The 19,792-nt window shown below is 44.1% G+C and overlaps 1 protein-coding gene across 1 annotated transcript in view; it reads right to left on the bottom strand.

The window, feature by feature from the left end:
- The window catches only part of LOC109868813 (laminin subunit gamma-3-like), a 103,160-nt gene that overhangs the window by 12,729 nt on the left and 70,639 nt on the right, over positions 1–19,792 (bottom strand). The window contains exons 8-9 of the mRNA XM_031802655.1: positions 9,680–9,816; positions 9,381–9,500 (exon numbers count right to left, since the gene is read on the bottom strand). Of these exons, the coding sequence (XP_031658515.1) occupies positions 9,381–9,500; positions 9,680–9,816 (257 nt within the window). The remainder of the gene's footprint in view (positions 1–9,380; positions 9,501–9,679; positions 9,817–19,792) is intronic.

The raw sequence follows: 19,792 nt of genomic DNA, 5'->3' as shown, positions 1-19,792 counted from the left end.
ATGCACACAATGAAGTTATGAAACAATGAAAACCCACGAAATGGTGGCAGAGAGACGTGCCTTGTGCATCTGAGCCACAATCCTTATTTTCTTGGACTGTGGCATCCCCGCGGCTTCCTCAATGGATTAGTCCACTGAGACAGGCACAAATCACACAGGTGTCCATGTGCCATGGAAAAAAATCTATTTGTAACTGCTCGACTAAAAACAACTGTTTTCAATACAGATCCCTTTTCTCATGCAGTATTCCATATTAGGCACGCAGACGTTATGAAAGTTGCACTGTATACTCTTAATCTTATAATAATTCAAATCTAGTGATACATAACTAGACCTTTCTGCCATCCATTGTGACATGTGGGAGGATAACCAACTTTCCAATTAATGGCAATGCATTTCTTAGCAGCTATAAATGGTAGATTACACAGGTTCTTCTGATAACAGTCTCCAGTATCAACATTTCAAAGCAAACATAAACAGGAAGAAGGGAGAATCTGTAGACATGCTGAGATTAAAAAAACATACGATTTGCCAGATTTCAGCCAGCCTTCACAAGATCATAGCATATGCAAATATTTCCCCTTTTGTGCTTTCCACCTTCATCAGAGGACTTACATTTCTGAGTGCATAATATTCAGTTTCACTGGAATATAGTATGTTCTGTGCATGGTCTTAAACTGCAGAAATGTATGTCTGAGATGATATGAACATGACTGGGCATTTAAACATATCTGTATAGATTCATCATCATCAATAGTGTCTCCCAGGTCTTCAAGTTTTTAATTGACATGTTATGTTTTGTTGGGAAAAGCTTCTACCAATCGTTTTGTTACCGTTTGGAAATCAACTTCAGAGGTTTGTCAGACTACCTTAAAATAGTTTAATATTTGAAGCTTCTGGCTTGTCCAGTGTTTGCTGCTTAGAGAGAATAAAGTATCTGCAAAAGTTCACCTCAGCGCTGTCACAGACTGGTCTTCCCTGGTGGCCTGACCCTGCTGAGACCACAGTCAACATATAATCCTGCTCAGATGAGGCATGACAAAGAATGACCTCAGAGTTAATTTATTCATTATATTATCCAAGAAAGTAATCAATGGTTCAAATAATTGAAATTACCATTATTCTCAGTTGCCTACCCATCAACTCAAGATGGAACTTTGTATCCATTCACTGATTGTATTAATATACTGCAAAATTCACCTGAGCTCCGTACACTTGTCTTCCCTGGCTTTCTGGCTCTGCTGGGACACCTGTCACCATCTGAGCCTGCTAAGCCATGATGATCATAGTGTGCACCATGACAGTGTAGCCTGTAGAGATGTTTATACTGTGTCAGTGTGACAAGTAAGGAATTAGCTAGGGGAAGTGACAGATCAATAATGTTACATTGCTAGACTGACAAAGAAAAACTCTCAATGCTCTGTCAAAAAACACAAGAATATCAATCTTCAATCAATCTTCAATCATTTGGCCTCTGGTCTCATTGTTTGATTCAGGTGTAGTGTGATTGAGGCAAAAATGATAGCTAAAGTTGGTGAGCTAGCTAGCTAGCTAATGTTTGGCTAGCTCCAATGGTACATCAACTGGGGAAAACTAGCCAAAATATGTGACCGACCAGCTCGATTTGGTCTTATGTAGGAACATTTGAAATCGTGTTTATTTTTTATTTTTTACATTGGCCATAGCAGAGACTCAGAACTAGAAAAGGGTATTTCATACACTACAGTTGAGGAACAACAGGAAAGTAATTATACTTTGGAAGTTGATAAACTTGTAACCTCACTTTTGAGAAAATTGCCTTTGAATGTTTTGGAACACCTATTAATGTTAGCTAGCTAATAGTACACTAACTTAAAATGACTTTCTGACAAAATTAGAAACGTGTAATATCTGAAAATTAAGCTAACTAGACTAGACTAGATGCTTCTCCCTCTCTGTCATGGATGCCATGGTTGCCCTTAGTTGGTAGATGTTTTATACAACAGCCTTCTGTGTGTTCTCTTTTCGACTCCATCTGCATGTTTGCAATCAAACACCAGAATTTTCTCGATTTTCTCGATCTCCTGTCATACTCCATCTAGCTATCATACTCTAATTCCACTGATTTCTGATTTCCACTTCCAGAAAGTGGAGAACAGCACTTATGCAGTTCTACTACGTGATATCTTTCAAAAAAAGATATCACGTAGTAGAACTGCATACTGACCAGCTCATGTTATAGACATGAGCCTGCTACATGGAAGACCAATTCAAACTCACCTCTCGGCATGTCCAGCCCACTCATTCGGCTGGACAGCCTAGTGGTTAGAACGTTGTACTAGTAATCAAAAGGTTGCAAGATTGAATTCCCAAGCTGACAAGGTAAAAATCTGTTGTTCTGCCCCTGAACAAGACAGTTAACCCACTGTTCCTAGGCCACATTGAAAATAAGATTTTTTTCTTAACTGACTTGCCTAGTTAAATAAGAAATAAAAAATAATCTCAGACTATCATGGCTAGCGGGAAGGTTGCAATCCTTTTCTGTGGCGAAACCAACTAGGCTCGTAATTTAACAATTTTATTTGTATTTACAGATGGCATACACATTTGTTATTAATGTACATGAAAGTTCACATGTTCCAGAGGGCATTTCTGCCCAAACATAAAAAGTTTAGGTTCAAATGGCTCTCCTGTGAACTAGTGACGCGCGACATAGGCACTTCCTGATTCACATATGCCATTGTACCATTATCATGGATTACTATTAATGGGTTTGTCACAGGAGAGAAACAGACAAGAGATAACAGAGCACTACCAGCCAGTTCTGTGAGCCAGAACAACAATGTTTTCTGCTTCCACTCAATGTGCACGCAGTGAGTGTGGGTGTGTTGTTTTATGTGTGTGTGTGTGTGTGTTTTGAATGTGCCTTTTCAATCTCTGTGTGTCTGTTATTAAGTGATGTGCTCAACCTGAACTCCACTGAACCCCTTCCAGGGACAGACAAATTCTCTGCCAAGATGCCTGACGTCCCAGTGACATTTGATGAACGGTAGAGGAGTCCTGCGATCAATCAAGGGTTTAGACTCTCTCCAAACTAATTAATCAACTCTATTTCAACTAGATAGCCGCCGTCTCACACAAACAACTTTAAGTCCCATGGAGGCCTCTAACTGACATTGACTGCTGTGCAATGGGCATGAAAGCAAAACGTGAACAGACAAGCTTTAACTTTACCCAGCAGAGAGAGAAAGAGAGAGAGAGTGTCCGCGAGTCTGGTGACCTACTCTAAACACTATACACACACACACACACACAATTTGCCAATATAGCAATGTTTTCTTCTCTAAAAACAACCCAAAAAACATAATCTACTTTGTGGGTGTAATGGAGTCTGATATGGTAATGTACAGCTAATGAGAGTGTGCCAGTGATGTTAAGTGGGGGTCATCGAGTTAGATTATCTTGAACATTCTAAACTCAGAAAGAAATAAACGTCCTCTCACTGTCAACTGCATTTATTTTCAGCAAACTTAACATGAGTAAATATGTGTATGAACATAACAAGATTCAACAACTGAGACATAAACTGAACAAGTTCCACAGAGATGTGACTAACAGAAATGGAATTATGTGTCCCTGAACAAAGGGGAGGTCAAAATCAAAGTAACAATCAGTATCTGGTGTGGCCACCATCTGCATTAAGTACTGCAGTGCATCTCCTCCTCATGGACTGCACCAGATTTGCCAGTTCTTGCTGTGAGATGTTACCCCACTCTTCCACCAAGGCACCTGTAAGTTCCCAGACATTTCTGGGGGGAATGGCCCTAGCCCTCACCCAACAGGTCCCAGACGTGAGATCCGGGCTCTTCGCTGGCCATGGCAGAATACTGAGATTCCTGTCTTGCAGGAAATCAAGCACAGTACGAGCAGTATGGCTGGTGACATTGTCATGCTGGAGGGTCATGTCAGGATGAGCCTGCAGGAAGGTTACCACATGTCTTCCCTGTAACACCCAGCGTTGAGATTGCCTGCAATGACAACAAGCTCAGTCCGATGATGCTGTGACACACTGTCCCAGACCAGAGTACAGGCCTCGTTGGAACGTTCATTCCTTCGACGATAAACGCGAATCTGACCATCACCCCTGGTGAGATAAAACTGCGACTCGTCAGTGAAGAGCACTTTTTGCCAGTTCTGTCTGGTCTGCCTTACAACAGCCCAGTCCAGCCTCTCTCAGCCTATTGCGGACAGTTTGAGCACTGATGGAGGGATTGTGCATTCCTGGTGTAACCCTGGCAGTTGTTGTTGCCATCCTGTACCTGTCCCACAGGTGTGATGTTCGTATGTACCGATCCTGTGCAGGTGTTGTTACAAGTGGTCTGCCACGGCGAAGACGATCAGTTGTCCGTCCTGTCTCCCTGTAGCACTGTCTTAGGCGTCTCACAGTATGGACATTGCAATTTATTGCCCTGGCCACATCTGCAGTCCTCATGCCTCCTTGCAGCATGCCTAAGGCACGTTCACGCAGATGAGCAGGGACCCTGGGCATCTTTCTTTTGGTGTTTTTCAGAGTCAGGAGAAAGGCTACGTTTTCATAATTGTGAACTTAATTGCCTACTGTCTGTAAGCTGTTAGTGTCTTAACGACCGTTCCACAGGTGCATGTTCATTAATTGTTTATGGTTCATTGAACAAGCATGGGAAACAGTGTTTAAACCCTTTACAATGAAGATCTGTGAAGTTATTTGTATTTTTACGAATTATCTTTGAAAGACAGGGTTCTGAAAAAGGGACATTTCTCTTTTTGATGGGTGAATGTTTGTCATGAACGTTCTGGGGCTCACAACCTACCAAAGATCATGGTGGTGGTTTGTCCTGAACGTTCTAGGGCTCACGTCCAGCGCAGAGGCAGCCTGTCCAGGAATCTTGGCAGGAACGTTACTGCAGAGGATGTATACTGAAACTTCTCCCACTCTCTCCCTCGTCCTTTTGTGCTTACCCTCCTCTCTTTCCTGTCTCTTTCTCTCCTTTTCCCCTCTCCATTTCTCTCCTGCCGGTATGCTCCCTCTCTCCTTTTCCCCTCTCCATTTCTCTCCTGCCGGTATGCTCCCTCTCTCCTTTTCCCCTCTCCATTTCTCTCCTGCTGGTATGCTCCCTCTCTCCTTTTCCCCTCTCCATTTCTCTCCTGCCGGTATACTCCTCTCTCCTTTTCCCCTCTCCATTTCTCTCCTGCCGGTATGCTCCCTCTCTCCTTTTCCCCTCTCCATTTCTCTCCTGCCGGTATGCTCCCTCTCTCCTTTTCCCCTCTCCATTTCTCTCCTGCCGGTATGCTCCCTCTCTCCTTTTCCCCTCTCCATTTCTCTCCTGCCGGTATGCTCCCTCTCTCCTTTTCCCGTCTCCATTTCTCTCCTGCCGGTATGCTCCCTCTCTCCTTTTCCCCTCTCCATTTCTCTCCTGCCCGGTTGCTCCCTCTCTCCTTTTCCCCTCTCCATTTCTCTCCTGCTGGTATGCTCCCTCTCTCCTTTTCCCCTCTCCATTTCTCTCCTGCCGGTATGCTCCCTCTCTCCTTTTCCCCTCTCCATTTCTCTCCTGCCGGTATGCTCCCTCTCTCCCTTCTCCCTCCATATCCATTTCTCTCCTGCCGGTATGCTCCCTCTCTCCTTTTCCCCTCTCCATTTCTCTCCTGCCGGTATGCTCCCTCTCTCCTTTTCCCCTCTCCATTTCTCTCCTGCCAGTATGCTCCCTCTCTCCCTTCTCCCTCCATATCCATTTCTCTCTCCTTATCCACTTTCTCTCCCTCTCTCCGTGTCCAGCCTATTTAGGTGAGAACCTGCCAAGCTGAGGTGATGGCAGACTCTGTGGTGGCGTTCATGTCGAGTGAAGCTCTTAATGACCATCTCTCCCTTCAACTCCCCCCCCCCCAACATCTCTCCCGATGGCAGAGAGCTGGGTTGGATCTGAACTCACCACCTGGTTTGATTCCCCCAGGGAATCTCAGGCTCATGAGCTGAAAGATTACTTACTATTCAATCACATTTCATTCTTCCTAGACTGGTGCACCTTCTCGGCGAGCCCAATGAAGGATGGAGATGAGACCCACAAGTGATCCTTTGGTTATGTTATACAGTGTAAAACCAGTCACATAATCCTTTGACTGGTGCCGACTCGAGGATAGCCCTCGAAAGGATCGAGATGGAGATTGAACACATATGGGATCTGATTCTTTGGCTCCTGAAGTGAATGTCATAGCCTGCTCTCCTGCACCAGCCACATGCTCCCTGGCCCCATTGAGGCCAGACATATAAAGGATAGAACTGCATGTCCCTCTCTTGACATTCTGAAATAAACCTCTCTTGGGGACATGTCCCTCTTGGTTTTCTGGGTTAGCAGTATGGCCTGGTGTAGATAGGGAGATGGACCATGACCATGTCAGGCACTAAGGCACAGGTGGCTGGTTCTGGATCAGGGCCTGTTGGACCCTTGAGCTTGGAGGATTGGAGAGGAGTAGCACATAACCTGCATTGCTTCAGTGAATGTCCAGCAGTTAAAAATGGAAGCTATGTCAGTGAGGCTGGATTAGCAAGGCTGTTGAAGAAAGTGGTGTTGGCTTGGAATCCATGATAGAATCTGTTGACAAATGCTCTGTCGTCATAGGAACGTGACCTTTCTATTATGTGTCAGCTAGCAGCAATCTTTTCTTTGCCAAGAGGATGAGGACAAGTGTGGTGGTAAATGAATTGGATAGACGACCATGTATTCAAACTCTCTTTCTTTCTTTCTCTCTCTCTCTCGCTCTCGCACTCTCTCTCTCGCTCGCTCGCTCTCTCTCACTTTCTCTTTCACTATCTCTTTCACTGCCTCTTTCTGTCTACCTCTCTGACTTTTTCCTCTAAGTCCCTCTCAGCCTTCTCTCTCTCTTTGAAAGACTCCAGCTGAACTTCCCTGGATAATGCTCTGTGATCTGGGCTCCTCCATTGTGTGTCGGGATTGTGTTCTTTGGCACTGCAGTTTCGCCTGCAGTTTCGCCGGTATTTCTGGAAGTCGGGAAGAAGCACGTTGATCCCCAACACTTCTATCTGTTTTCATTACACTGAGAAGCCAACTGATCTGATTCTAGACATTTAAGCGACAGACGTAGCCCGAGACACACATAATAGATTAATAAGAAATTGCTTTCCCTCTGCGTGTTGTTTGGTAGCGGTGCATTGTCACTCAGAATTATCCGACACTTTAGTGAGAAAGGCTGCAGGAGGATTACAGCAAATGAAGTAGAGAGAGAGAGAGAGAGAGAGAGAGAGAGAGAGAGAGAGAGAGAGAGAGAGAGAGAGAGAGAGAGAGAGAGAGAGAGAGAGAGAGAGAGAGAGAATTTATTTATCATTAAAGCAGTGTGGCAATAGATCTCCGTATTTTACTACTTGACAAAACAACACCAACAAGCTCTGTTCCGGCGAGATAAGGGGATGGCCACAAGGCAGCTCCCGGCGAGTTTGACCACAAATCACTGTGTGGTGGCCTGCAGAGGCACTGGAGTGATGGACGAGCTTCAAGAAAACAGAGAACTAAACCAAACAATAAATAAACAAACAAACTAAATATATCCAAGTCGACTTAACGACATATAAGAAACTCTAAAAATATCTCTGGACCAAGTGAACCAAAGCATCTTCCCTCCGAGGCGTCTTCTGTGATCTCAGGCTTTTCATACATAAATAGACAGATGCCTGTCTGAATGAACTTGTTTACTTGTTAACTTGTTTGTGATCAGAGAGCTTGAACATGAAACCATCAGGATGTTTTGGTAGTTAATGGGATTTCTGCTGTTTCTGGTTCTCTCTATCCCTCTCCCTGTTGGCTGCTGCTTCGCTGGGCTGGGTCCTTGGTGCACTGAGTAGCCAGACTGAGCTGAGCCAGGCCGATTTCCCCTTTGTTATTCTTCCAGCTATGGCCAAGACATCCAATTCCATCAGGCCTAGTCTCTCCTACTGATATATAGTTGAGTCCCAAATAGCACCATATTCCCTATTAAGTGCACTACTTTTGACCAGGGTCTATAGGGTACTGTAGTGTACTATGTAGGGAATAGGGTGTAATTTGGGACACAGTCATAGGGAGAGCCTGTAGCAGAGCCAGCTATAACTCCTCTCTCCTAATGGTCGTGTTAAGAGACTGCTGTGACAAAATGGTGTTGCAGCATGTGCTTTATGACCTTATGGCTAACGTTATGAGTTATTGTTTAATCGAACAAAGGAATGATCTCGAGCAACAAGCCAAGGGTATTAAAGGTAGCAGACGGTAATATGATTTACATATTTACATGTTAAAAGACCAGCGGGTGTCTGAGCTCTCTCCAAGCACAAACTGTCTTTGTGTAATCTTTCCTCATCCTGGAAGTGTATACAATTATCTTATCCCAGATCTTCTCCTATAAACTCTAGGGCCCAGATCTTCTCCTATAACTCTAGGGCCCAGATATTATTCTGTAAACTAGGGCCCAGATCTGCTCCCATAACTCTATGGCCCAGATATTATCCTATAAACTAGAGCCCAGATCTTCTCCTATAACTCTAGGGCCCAGATCTTCTGCTATAACTCTAGGGCTCAAATATTATCCTATAAACTAGGCCCCAGATCTTCTCCTATAACTCTAGGGCCCAGATACTATCCTATAAACTAGAGCCCAGATCTTCTCCATCTGGGCGGTAGGTAGCCTGGCGGGTAGGAGCATTGGGCAGGTAACCAAAAGGATGCCAGATCAAATCCTCGAGCTGACACGGTAAAAATCTGTTGTTCTGCCCCTGAGCAAGGCAGTTTACCCACTGTTCCCAGGGAACCGATGATGTGGATGTCGATTAAGGCAGCCCCCTGCACCTCTCTGATTCAGAGGTGTTGGATAAAATGCAGAAGACACATTTCAGTTGAATACATTCAGTTGTACAACTGACAAAGTATCTTTCTTTCTTTATTTTCCAATGAACTCTAGGGCTCAGGTCTTCTCCTATAACTCTAGGGCCCAGATCTTCTCCTATAACTCTAGGTCCAGATATTCTACTATAACTCTATGGACCAGATCTTATCCTATAATTCTATGGTCCAGATATTCTCCTAATATAACTCGAGGGCCCAGATCTTCTCCTATATCTTTAGGTCAAGATCCTCCTCTTTACTTCTATAGACCAGATTATCTCCTATAAACTACATGGTCCAGATCTTCTCCTATAAACTCTAAGGCCTATATCTTCTCCTATAAACTCCAGGGTCCAGATCTCCTATACATCTATGGTCTAGACCTGGCCAGGTTTTATGTTTGGGAAAACTCCAGGTCCTACTCATATCTCACCTTAAACGTGACATCAGCTCTCTTTGTGTATGTATTTGTGTGTGTGTCAGCTCTGTCTCTCTCACCTGGAGCTCTGTAGAAGCCGAGATCATCCTCACTGAGTGGTAGCAAGTAGACATCCCCTTCCTTCCACAGCAGAGGATACTCCTGTCCCCCGGAAAACTGTCCTGACCAGCCATCTGTGTCTGCAGGGAGGGAGGGGGGAGGAGGAGGAACATGGCAGAATGACTCAGGATGATAACCACAATATAAGGAATTCATAATTAGCTGATAACTTATGAAAGTCATTAGCTAGTTATTAGCTGAATGCAGTACTTTCAAGATAATCATGATTGGCTGAAAATATATATGATTGGCTGAATACCTTCAAGAAAGTCCGATGTGATGTTGACAGCTGCATGGTGATTGGACGATCTGCAGGCCAATGAGTGTCTGAAGCAGAAACAGGGCGTACATCCAGATGGATTGTTCTCTTGCAGGTTGAAGGAGCCTGGCTTACACCTGCACACACACATACACACAAACACGCACACACACACACACACAGGGAACAACGTGACAGGGAACATTTTAATTTACCGGTCATTTGAGAAATGCATTGGGTGCATATGGGTCAGAACACGCAGCTTGTGTAATGAAGCAGCCAATACATTTTAATTTACAAACATTTGCCAAAAAGCTATTCGCGAGAAAATACCAGTTGAAACAGCGCACCTGGGAAAACACCAGTCTAAACAGCGCGCCTGGGAAAACACCAGTCTAAACAGCGCACCTGGGAAAACACCATTCTAATCAGCGCACCTGGGAAAACACCATTCTAAACAGCGCACCTGGGAAAACACCATTCTAAACAGCGCACCTGGGAAAACACCATTCTAATCAGCGCACCTGGGAAAACACCATTCTAAACAGCGCACCTGGGAAAATATCAATCTAAACAGCGCACCTGGGAAAACACCATTCTAATCAGCGCACCTGGGAAAACACCATTCTAAACAGCGCACCTGGGAAAATATCAATCTAAACAGCGCACCTGGGAAAACACCATTCTAATCAGCGCACCTGGGAAAACACCATTTTACACAGCGCACCTGGGAAAACACCAGTCTAAACAGCGACCCTGGGAAAACACCAGTCTAAACAGCGACCCTGGGAAAACACCAGTCTAAACAGCGCACCTGGTAGCAATTCCATATGTGACAGAGATTAAAATCTCTTTTAGAAACTTAGAAAGAGGGGGAATCTAAACATGCAACAACGAGGATGGGTTACTAATATGACTAGGATTGTGCCTTTGGCTTCTGCACAACAAATTGAACGTTGATATGAAAACCAATAGAACAGGAGATGAATGGAAATACATTTGCCAAAATCATATAACTATCCCTGTTTATACAGCAATAAATAAACGCATTCAAAATACTCCACTAGAAAGCATGACTTAGCCACAGAGGAATTGAGGATTACCTCTTTGAAAAAATAACTCTTAGGCCTATGCCTTTTTGGGAAGCCCGCAATTTGGGCAGCGAGCTTGGCAGTAGGCCTAGTTGATTATTGAGTTGCGGCTGTCAGTGAAAATCATCTAAAATATGTCTGAAGATAATGTGTCTTGAGGCCTATGCCCTTTTTGGGAAGGGCATAGGCAGAGGCTGGTGATCTCGCATTAGTTGACTTTTAGCTTTATAAATTTGAATAAAAACATGTATGATTAACAGGACAATGCTTTAGAGAAAGTAAAATGTATTATTGAAATGAAACTGTTCCACAAAATGCGCACATGAAAATCATAAGTGGTATGCAGAACATTAGAAATTGTAGGACAAATTGTAAGCTTCCCCAAACTTGAAACTCACGCACCACCTATGAAGTCTTTTTAAAAGACATGCCTCATAATATGAAATATAATATTCAGGTTTCAAAGAATTAAGTATTTTTTCAAAATACGTACTGCCACCAGCTCACATTGTAAAGTGGTGGCTGATAGCTTGTTGCCTGTACTTTAATGGTGAATGGGAGGCACTATTCAATTACCAGTTGAGAAATTAAAAGAGCAGCTCTTTTTAATCATACACCAAAACTGGTTTTAACACATGATTGAATTTTGAATTGTTGTGCAATGAATGGGCTGAAGAAAGCACATGTTTTACTCCAGCAGCACCCAGCTCTGTATGCTGTGATTGTATTGGATAAATAAGATATATAATGAATAACGAAAATACACACAGGCTAATTTAATTATACTAAATGATGAAATTAAGTTATAGACCGATAAGCATGATGTATTTACATTGACTGGTATTTCCATCAATTAATAAAAAGCATTATTTCGCAATGGATTTTTAAAAATCAATGTCAGTTTGGCCGGCAACAGTTTTTTACTGATATTTATGTATTTATTAAAGCCGGCATTTGCCGGCTAACGGAAAGCCTGACATGCACGCACAAAACATATCGTCATTATATGCTTCGTCATTGCACTCCTGTGCTACTTTACCCACTGTTTCTGTGTAGCTTGTTGTAGCTAATCTCTCCATATTGTGGCGCAAGCTCAGAGACCATCACTAGGCCATGTGAGTCTGTGTAGATGAGAGAATCTGCCAAGTGAACATGTGTTGCTGTCTCTGTTGCAGTGTTGAGGCCAAGGAGGAGGCCAAGGCCAATCACCCCACAGCTGGTATCACACTGTGATACACTACCATGACCTCCAGACAGACTGCTGTAGGGGAGACCACTGGTGTGTGTGAGTGTGTGTGTTGGTGTCTGGGTGTGTATAATTCTTATATATTTTTTCAATACTTTTAACCCTCAACTCCAACATACTCTCCTGCATCCCGCCTCACCCAATGTGGTACAGTTCTCCTATTTTCTTTACTTTAGAATTGGAGCCCCCAAAAGCAGCTAGCTAGCTAACTAGCTACTAGCTAACCTTTGGCCCAGACAACTCCTTCCAGTCTGCACAGAGCGATTCAACCCAGAGAAAACCGGACTCTTTTCCCCACATCCCCGGACTCCTACCGCAAGCTCTGAACCTTTTCACCTGGATCATCGCAGCTAGCTAGCTGGCTAATGTCTCTGTCCCGAAGCAAGCACCATTTAGCCTGGAGCTAGCCTATGCTAGGCCCATCTCCCGGCTAGCTGAAGAGGTCCATCAGCCACAATACGTATTTTGCCAATTGGCCTGGATCCCATTTACTGCTGATACGGAGCCCCGCCGATTCTTCACGACTGGTCTACCGACGTAATCCACCCGAGGGGAATTTCAACAGGCTTCTCCATCACGACGTCCCCTGAATGCCCATCTGCTAGCCACAGCCAACTAGCTGTCTAAAGCATATCGGACTGTTGGCTGAAGAGGTCCATCAGCCAATTTTCTTGGGCTACAATACCTATTTTTGCCAATTGGCCTGTACCCTTTTACTATACGGAGCCCTGCCGATCCATCACGATTCTTCTGCCGACGTAACCTCCCGAGGGGGCTACAACTGACTCTTCCATCGCAACGTCCCCCTAAGGCCCTTCTGCTAGCCTGCTAGCCCGGCCCGCAAGCTGTCTCCAGCCCGCTTAGCTACTCACTAGACCCCATGATCACTCGGCTACCCATGCCTCTCCCTAATGTCAATATGCCTTGTCCATTGCTATTTTGGTTAGTGATTATTGTCTAATTTCACTGTAGAGGCTCCAGCCCCGCTCAATATGCCTTAGCTAACCCTTTTGTTCCACCTCCCACAGATGCGGTGACCACACCTGGTTCAAATGGTGCCTCTAGAGACAATACCTTTCTCATCGTCACTCAATGCCTAGATTTACCTCCACTGTATTCACATCCTACCATACCCTTGTCTGTACATTATGCCTTGAATTGATTCTTCCGTGCCCAGAAACCTGCTCCTTTTACTCTCTGTTAAGAACGCACTAGATGACCCTTATCCTACTCCTCCTCTGTTCCTCTGGTGATGTAGAGGTTAATCCAGGCCCTGCAGTGCCTAGCTCCACTCCCATTCCCCAGGTGCTCTCATTTGTTGACTTCTGTAACTGTAAAAGCCTTGGTTTCATGCATGTTAACATTAAAAGCCTCCTCCCTAAGTTAGTTTAATTCACTGCTTTAGCACACTCTGCCAATCTGTATGTCCTAGCAGTGTCTGAATCCTGGCTTAGGAAGGCCACCAAAAACCCTGAAATATCCATCCCTATCTATAACATTTTCCGACAAGACAGAACTGCCAAAGGGGGCGGAGTTGCAATCTACTGCAGAGTTAGCCTGCAGAGTTCTGTTTTCAGCACAAAAACATCCTGTGGGGTACTGCATTAGAAACAAATAGCACCCACGATATGCACATTTTTAGGGAAGTTAGGAACCAATATGCACAGGCAGTTAGGAAAGCAAAGGCTAGCTTTTTCAAACAGAAATGTGCATCCTGTAGCACAAATTCCAAAACGTTCTGGGACACTGTAAAGTTTATGGGGAATAAGAGCACCTCCACCCAGCTTCCCACTGCACTGAGGCTAGGAAACACTGTCACCACCGATACATTTTTCTATGCCTGGCCATGCTTTCCACCTGGCTACCCCTACCCCGGTCGACAGCCCTGCACCCCCCACAGCAACTTGCCCAAGCTTCTCCTATTTCTCATTCACTCAAATCCATATAGCCGATGTTCTGAAAGAGATGCAAAATCTGGACCCCTACAAATCAGCCAGGCTAGACATTCTGGACACACTCTTTTTAAAATGATCTGCCGAAATTGTTGTAACCCCTATCACTAGCCTGTTCAACCTCCCTTTTGTATCGTCTGAGATCCCCAAAGATTGGAAAGCTGCCGCTTCAAAGGGGAGACACTCTAGACCCAAACAGTTACAGACCTATATCTATCCTACCCTGCCTTTCTAAGGTCTTCAAAAGCCAAGTTAACAAACAGATCACCGACCATTTCTAATCCCACCATACCTTCTCCACTATGCAATCTGGTTTCCGAGCTGGACATGGGTGCACCTCAGCCACGCTCAAGGTCCTAAACGATATCATAATCGCCATCGATAAGAGACAATACAGTGCAGCTGTATTCATCGACCTGGCCAAGGCTTTTGACTCTGTCAATCCCCACATTATTATCGTCAGACTCAACTGCCTTGGTTTCTCAAAGGACTGCCTCACCAGGTTCACCAACTACTTTACAGACAGGAGGGCCTGTTGTCCGTACCTCTGGCTGTCTCTATTGGGGCACCACAGGGTTCAATTCTCGGGCCGACTCTTTTCTCTGTATACATCAATGATGTCGCACTTGCTGCGAGTGATTCTCTGATCCACCTCCATGCAGACGACACCATTCTGTATACATGTGGCCCTTCTTTGGACACTGTGTTAACTAACCTCCAGACGAGCTTCAGTGCCATTACAACTCTCCTTCCGTGGCCTCCAACTGCTCTTAAATGCAAGTAAAACTATATAATGCTCTTCAACCGATCGCTGCCCGCACCTGCCCGCCCATCCAGCATCTCTACTCTGGACGGTTCTGATTTAGAATATGTGGACAACTCCAAATACCTAGGTGTCTGGTTAGATTGTAAACTCTCCTTCCAGACTCACATTAATCATCTCCAATCCAAAATTAAATCTAGAATTGGCTTCCTATTTCGCAACAAAGCATCCTTCACTCATGCTGCCAAACATACCCTCGTAAAATTGACTATCCTACCGATCCTTGACGTCGGCAATGTCATTTACAAAATAGCCTTCAACACACACACATTTACACAATAGCCTTCAGCCCCATATACTACCCACCACTGCGACCTGTATGCTCTCGTCGGCTGGCCCTCGCTCCATATTCGTCGCAAGACCCACTGGCTCCAGGTCATCTGTAACTCTTCTCAGCTCACTGGTCACCATAGCAGCACCCACATGTAGCACTCGCTCCAGCAGGTATATTTCACTGGTCACCCCCAAAGCCAATTCCTCATTTGGCCGCCTTTCCTTACAGTTCTCTGCTGCTTCCTCTGCTGTTCTCTGTGTGTGTGTGTTTGTGTGGCTGTGTGGCTGTGTGTGTAGGGGAGTTGGTGTGTGTGGGTGAGAGTGTTGGTGGGAGGTTCTGTGTGTCTTAGTGGGTGTTTGTGTGTGTGTGTGTTGTTTAGAAACAGGACTATGTAAGGGAAAGAGAGTCCTTGTTCAATGAAGCATGAAATAATACACAACACAACAAAATAAACAGGCCAAAAAAACGTGAAGAATAATTCAACACTGGAGACATTGTGGTTGCGTGTTTGGCTAAGTTCAAACTAGTGATTTGTCTGTGTTGTGTCTGTCTGGTCAAATCTTAGAGAGCAGTAGAAAAATGATATAAATATGGGTGTAGAGAGGGTTAAGTACAGACAGAAAGTCTAAAAGAATCATGTTTCCCCAGTCTTTTCATAAGCATTATGACTAAAAAGGCCCCAGAACACATCACATTGATACCAGTGGAGGCTCCTCAGAGAAGGAAGGGGAGGACCATCCTCCTCAGTGAATTTCATTAAAATAAAAAGTGAAAAAATAGGACTATACTAAATAGATTCACATGTCAACCAAATAATAGATTAAACCAAATAATAGATTAAAACACACATTTTGCAATAAAATGGTCTACAGTAGCCTCAACAGCACTCTTTAGGGTATCACCATGGTGTAGCCGGAGAACAGCTACCTTCAGTCTTCATCTGGGTACATTGACGTCATTACAAAACCTAGGAGGCTCATGGTTCTCACCCCCTTCCATAGACTTACACAGTAATTGTGATAACTTCTGGATGACCTCCTCCAACCTATCAGAGCTCTTGCAGCATGAACTGACATGTTGTCCACCCAATCAAAGGATCAGATAATTAATCTAATGAAAGCATTAGCTACAGCTAGCTACCACTGCAGTACATAACGTTTGAAACAAAGAGTTTTGAACAAATGTATTTATTTAAAAATGAAGGAGAAGCAAGAGAGCTAGCTATATTTCATAGTATTTTTTTCACTTTCACTTAGCTAGCGAAGGCAGCTAGCTAGTTTAACATATGTTAGCTACACTGGATCTCTTCCAAGCTTTTGGTTTTATTAATTATGTGATCATGCTGTTTGTATGTGGCTGTTATGAAAGTTAACTGTGTTTGCGTGTGATCAGGGGTGTATTCATTCCACCAATTCTGTTGACAAACATTTCTTAAAAGGAAGCAAACAGAACCAAACGGGGATAAACATACCTGAATTTGTCCAATAGAAACTCTCATTTTCAACTGTTGGGCTAATGATTACACCCTAGATCAGCTAGATGAGGTGAATAGGATGATTATGTCTTCGGAAGATGGGCATGGACTCTGTTGTCCTACCATTGGGTGCCTCGACCTGTGCACCTACGTTGTAAACTTTCATTCGTAGGCCAGGTTGTAGAAACCTCATGATGGGTATAGGGAAAATGTGAGTATCATGTAGTAGTCTAAACCTATCGATGTTACATTGAGCTGGGTGAATGGAATATGAATAACAGTCATCCAATATGCTGTAATAGAAATAAGGCCATGCTCATAAAACAAATAATCGCCCTACCACATCTTAAACGGCACCGATCGTCACTGAATGATACGTGTCCTGAGTGACTATGAATGAAAGCATACTACACAAAAAATATAAGGACAACATGTAAAGTTCTGGTCCCATAAGCTGAAATGAAAGTTCCCTGAGGTGGCAGGGTAGCCTAGTGGTTAGAGCGTTGGACTAGTGACCGGAAGGTTGCAAGTTCAAATCCCCGAGCTGACAAGATATAAGTCTGTTGTTCTGCCCCTGAACAGTCAGTTAACCCACTGTTCCTAGGCTGTCATTGAAAATAAGAATTTGTTCTTAACTGACTTGCCTAGTTAAATAATGCACCAATAGCTTATTTGTCTAAAAATGTTGGCCCACATTTGTTTACATCCATGTTAAGGTAAAAAAAAAAAGAAGTTCCATATGCACAAATAGCTTATTTGTCCAAAAATGTTCGTTCACATTTGTTTACATCCATGTTAGTGAGCATTTCTTCTTTGCCAAGATAATCCATCCACTTGACAGGTGTGGCATATCAAAAAGCTGATTAAACAGCATGATCATTACACGGGTGCACCTTGTGCTGGGGACAATAAAAGGCCATAAAATGCGCAGTTTTGCCACACAATACAATGCCACAGATATCTGAAGTTTTGAGGGAGAGTGCAATTGGCATGCTGACATCCAGGAATGTCTATCCAGAGCTGTTGCCAGAGAATTTAATGTTAATTTCTCTACCATAAAGCTACCTCAAAGTTGTTTTAGAGAATTTGACAGTATGTCCAACTGGCCTCACAACCACAGACCACGTGTATGGCGTTGAGTGGGAAAGCAGTTTGCTGATGTCAACGTTGTGAACATAGTGCCCTATGGTGGCGGTTTGGTTATGGCATGGGCAGGCATAAGCTACGGACAACGAACACTATTGCATTTTATCAACGGTCAATTGAAGGCCATTCGAATGCACAGAGATACCGTGACGAGATCCTGAGGCCCATTGTGAGGCAAATATCTTTTACGTTATCTGTGACCAACAGATGCATATCTGATTTTTTTTTTTTTTTTTTACTGGTCACATACACATACACATGTTATTGCGGGTGTAGCAAAATGCTTGTGATTCTAGCTCCAACAGCGCAGTAATATCTTATAATTCACAACAATACACACAATACACACAAACCTAAAAGTAAAAGAATGGAATTAAGGAATATATAAATGCTAGGATGAGCAATGTCAGAGGGCATACACTAAAATACAGCAGAATAGAATACAGTGTATACATGTTAGATGAGTAAAGCAAAAATATGTAAACATTATTAAAGTGACTAGTGTTCCATTATTAAAGTGGCCAGTGATTTCAAGTCAATGTATATAGGGCATCAGCCTCTAAGGTTCAGGGTTACGTAATTGGGGGGAAGCCGCCTAGTGATGGCTGTTTAACAGTCTGATGGCCTTGAGGTCCCCGCTTTGATGCACCTGTACTGACCTCACCTTCTGGATGATATCGGGGTGAACATGCAGTGGCTCGGGTGGTTGTTGTCCTTGATGATCTTTTTGGCCTTCCTGTGACATCGGGTGCTGTAGGTGTCCTGGAGGGCAGGTAGTTTGCGTTGGACAGACCACACCAGAGGGTGGTGCAGTTGCCGTACCAGGCAGTGATACAGCCCGACAGGATGCTCTCAATGGTGCATCTGTAAAAGTTTGTTAGGGTTTTAGGTGCCAAGACACATTTCTTCAGCCTCCTGAGGTTGTCTGTGTGGGTGGACCATTTCAAATCGTCAGTGATGTGTACGCCGAGGAACTTGAAGCTTTCCACCTACTCCACTGTGGTCCTGTCAATGTGGATAGAGGCGTGCTCCCTCTGCTGTTTCCTGAAGTCCACGATCAGTACCTTTGTTTTGTTGACATATAGTCAGAAGTTATTTTCCTGGCACCACACTCACCTCCTCCCTGTAGACTGTCTCGTCATTGTTGGTAATCAGGCTTACTACTGTCATCTGAAAACTTGATGATTGAGTTGGAGGTGTGTGTGGCCACGCAGTCATGAGTGAACAGGGAGTACATGAGGGGGCTGGGCTGAGCACGCTCCCTTGTGAGGCCCCTGTGTTGAAGATCAGCGAACTGGAGGTGTTGTTTCCTAACTTCACCACCTGGGGGTGGCCCGTCAGGAAGTCCAAGAAACATTTGCACAGGGCGGGGTTCAGACCCAGGGCCCCGAGCTTAATGGTGAGCGTGCTGCTGCTCCAGTTTCAACTGTTCTGCCTTATTATTATACAACCATGCGGGTCATTTATGAACATTTAAACATCTTGGCCATGTTCTGTTATAATCTCCACTCGGCACAGCCAGAAGAGGACTGGCCACCCCACATAGCCTGGTTCCTCTCTAGGTTTCTTCCTGGGTTTTGGCCTTTCTAGGGAGTTTTTCATAGCCACCGTGCTTCTACACCTGCATTGCTTGCTGTTTGGGGTTTTAGGTAGGTTTTCTGTACAGCACTTTGAGATATCAACTGATGTACGAAGGGCTATAAAAATAAATTTGATTTGATTTGATTTGAGGGTACTATGGTGTTGAATGCTGAGCTATAGTCTTTGAACAGCATAAGTATTCCTCCTCTCTTACATAAGTATTCCTCTTGTCCAGATGGGATAAGGCAGTGTGCAGTGCGATGTCGATTGCATCGTCTGTGGATCTATTGTGGCGGTAAGCAAATTGACGTGGGTCTAGGGTGTCAGGTAAGGTAGAGGTGATATGATCCTTAACTAGCCTCTCAAAGCACTTCATGACGACAGAAGTGAGTGCTACGGGGCGAGTCATTTAGTTCAGTTACCTTAGCTTTCTTGGGTATCTGTATTGGCTGATGTAAAAAGGGCTTTATAAATACATTTGATTGAATGATTGTATTCCCAGTCATGTGAATTCCATAGATTAGGG

The sequence above is a fragment of the Oncorhynchus kisutch genome, linkage group LG23 (assembly GCF_002021735.2).
Source record: "Oncorhynchus kisutch isolate 150728-3 linkage group LG23, Okis_V2, whole genome shotgun sequence".
NCBI lineage: Eukaryota > Metazoa > Chordata > Actinopteri > Salmoniformes > Salmonidae > Oncorhynchus > Oncorhynchus kisutch.
The sequence above is the reverse complement of the archived record's forward strand: the minus strand, read 5'-3'. Positions and strand labels throughout refer to the sequence as shown.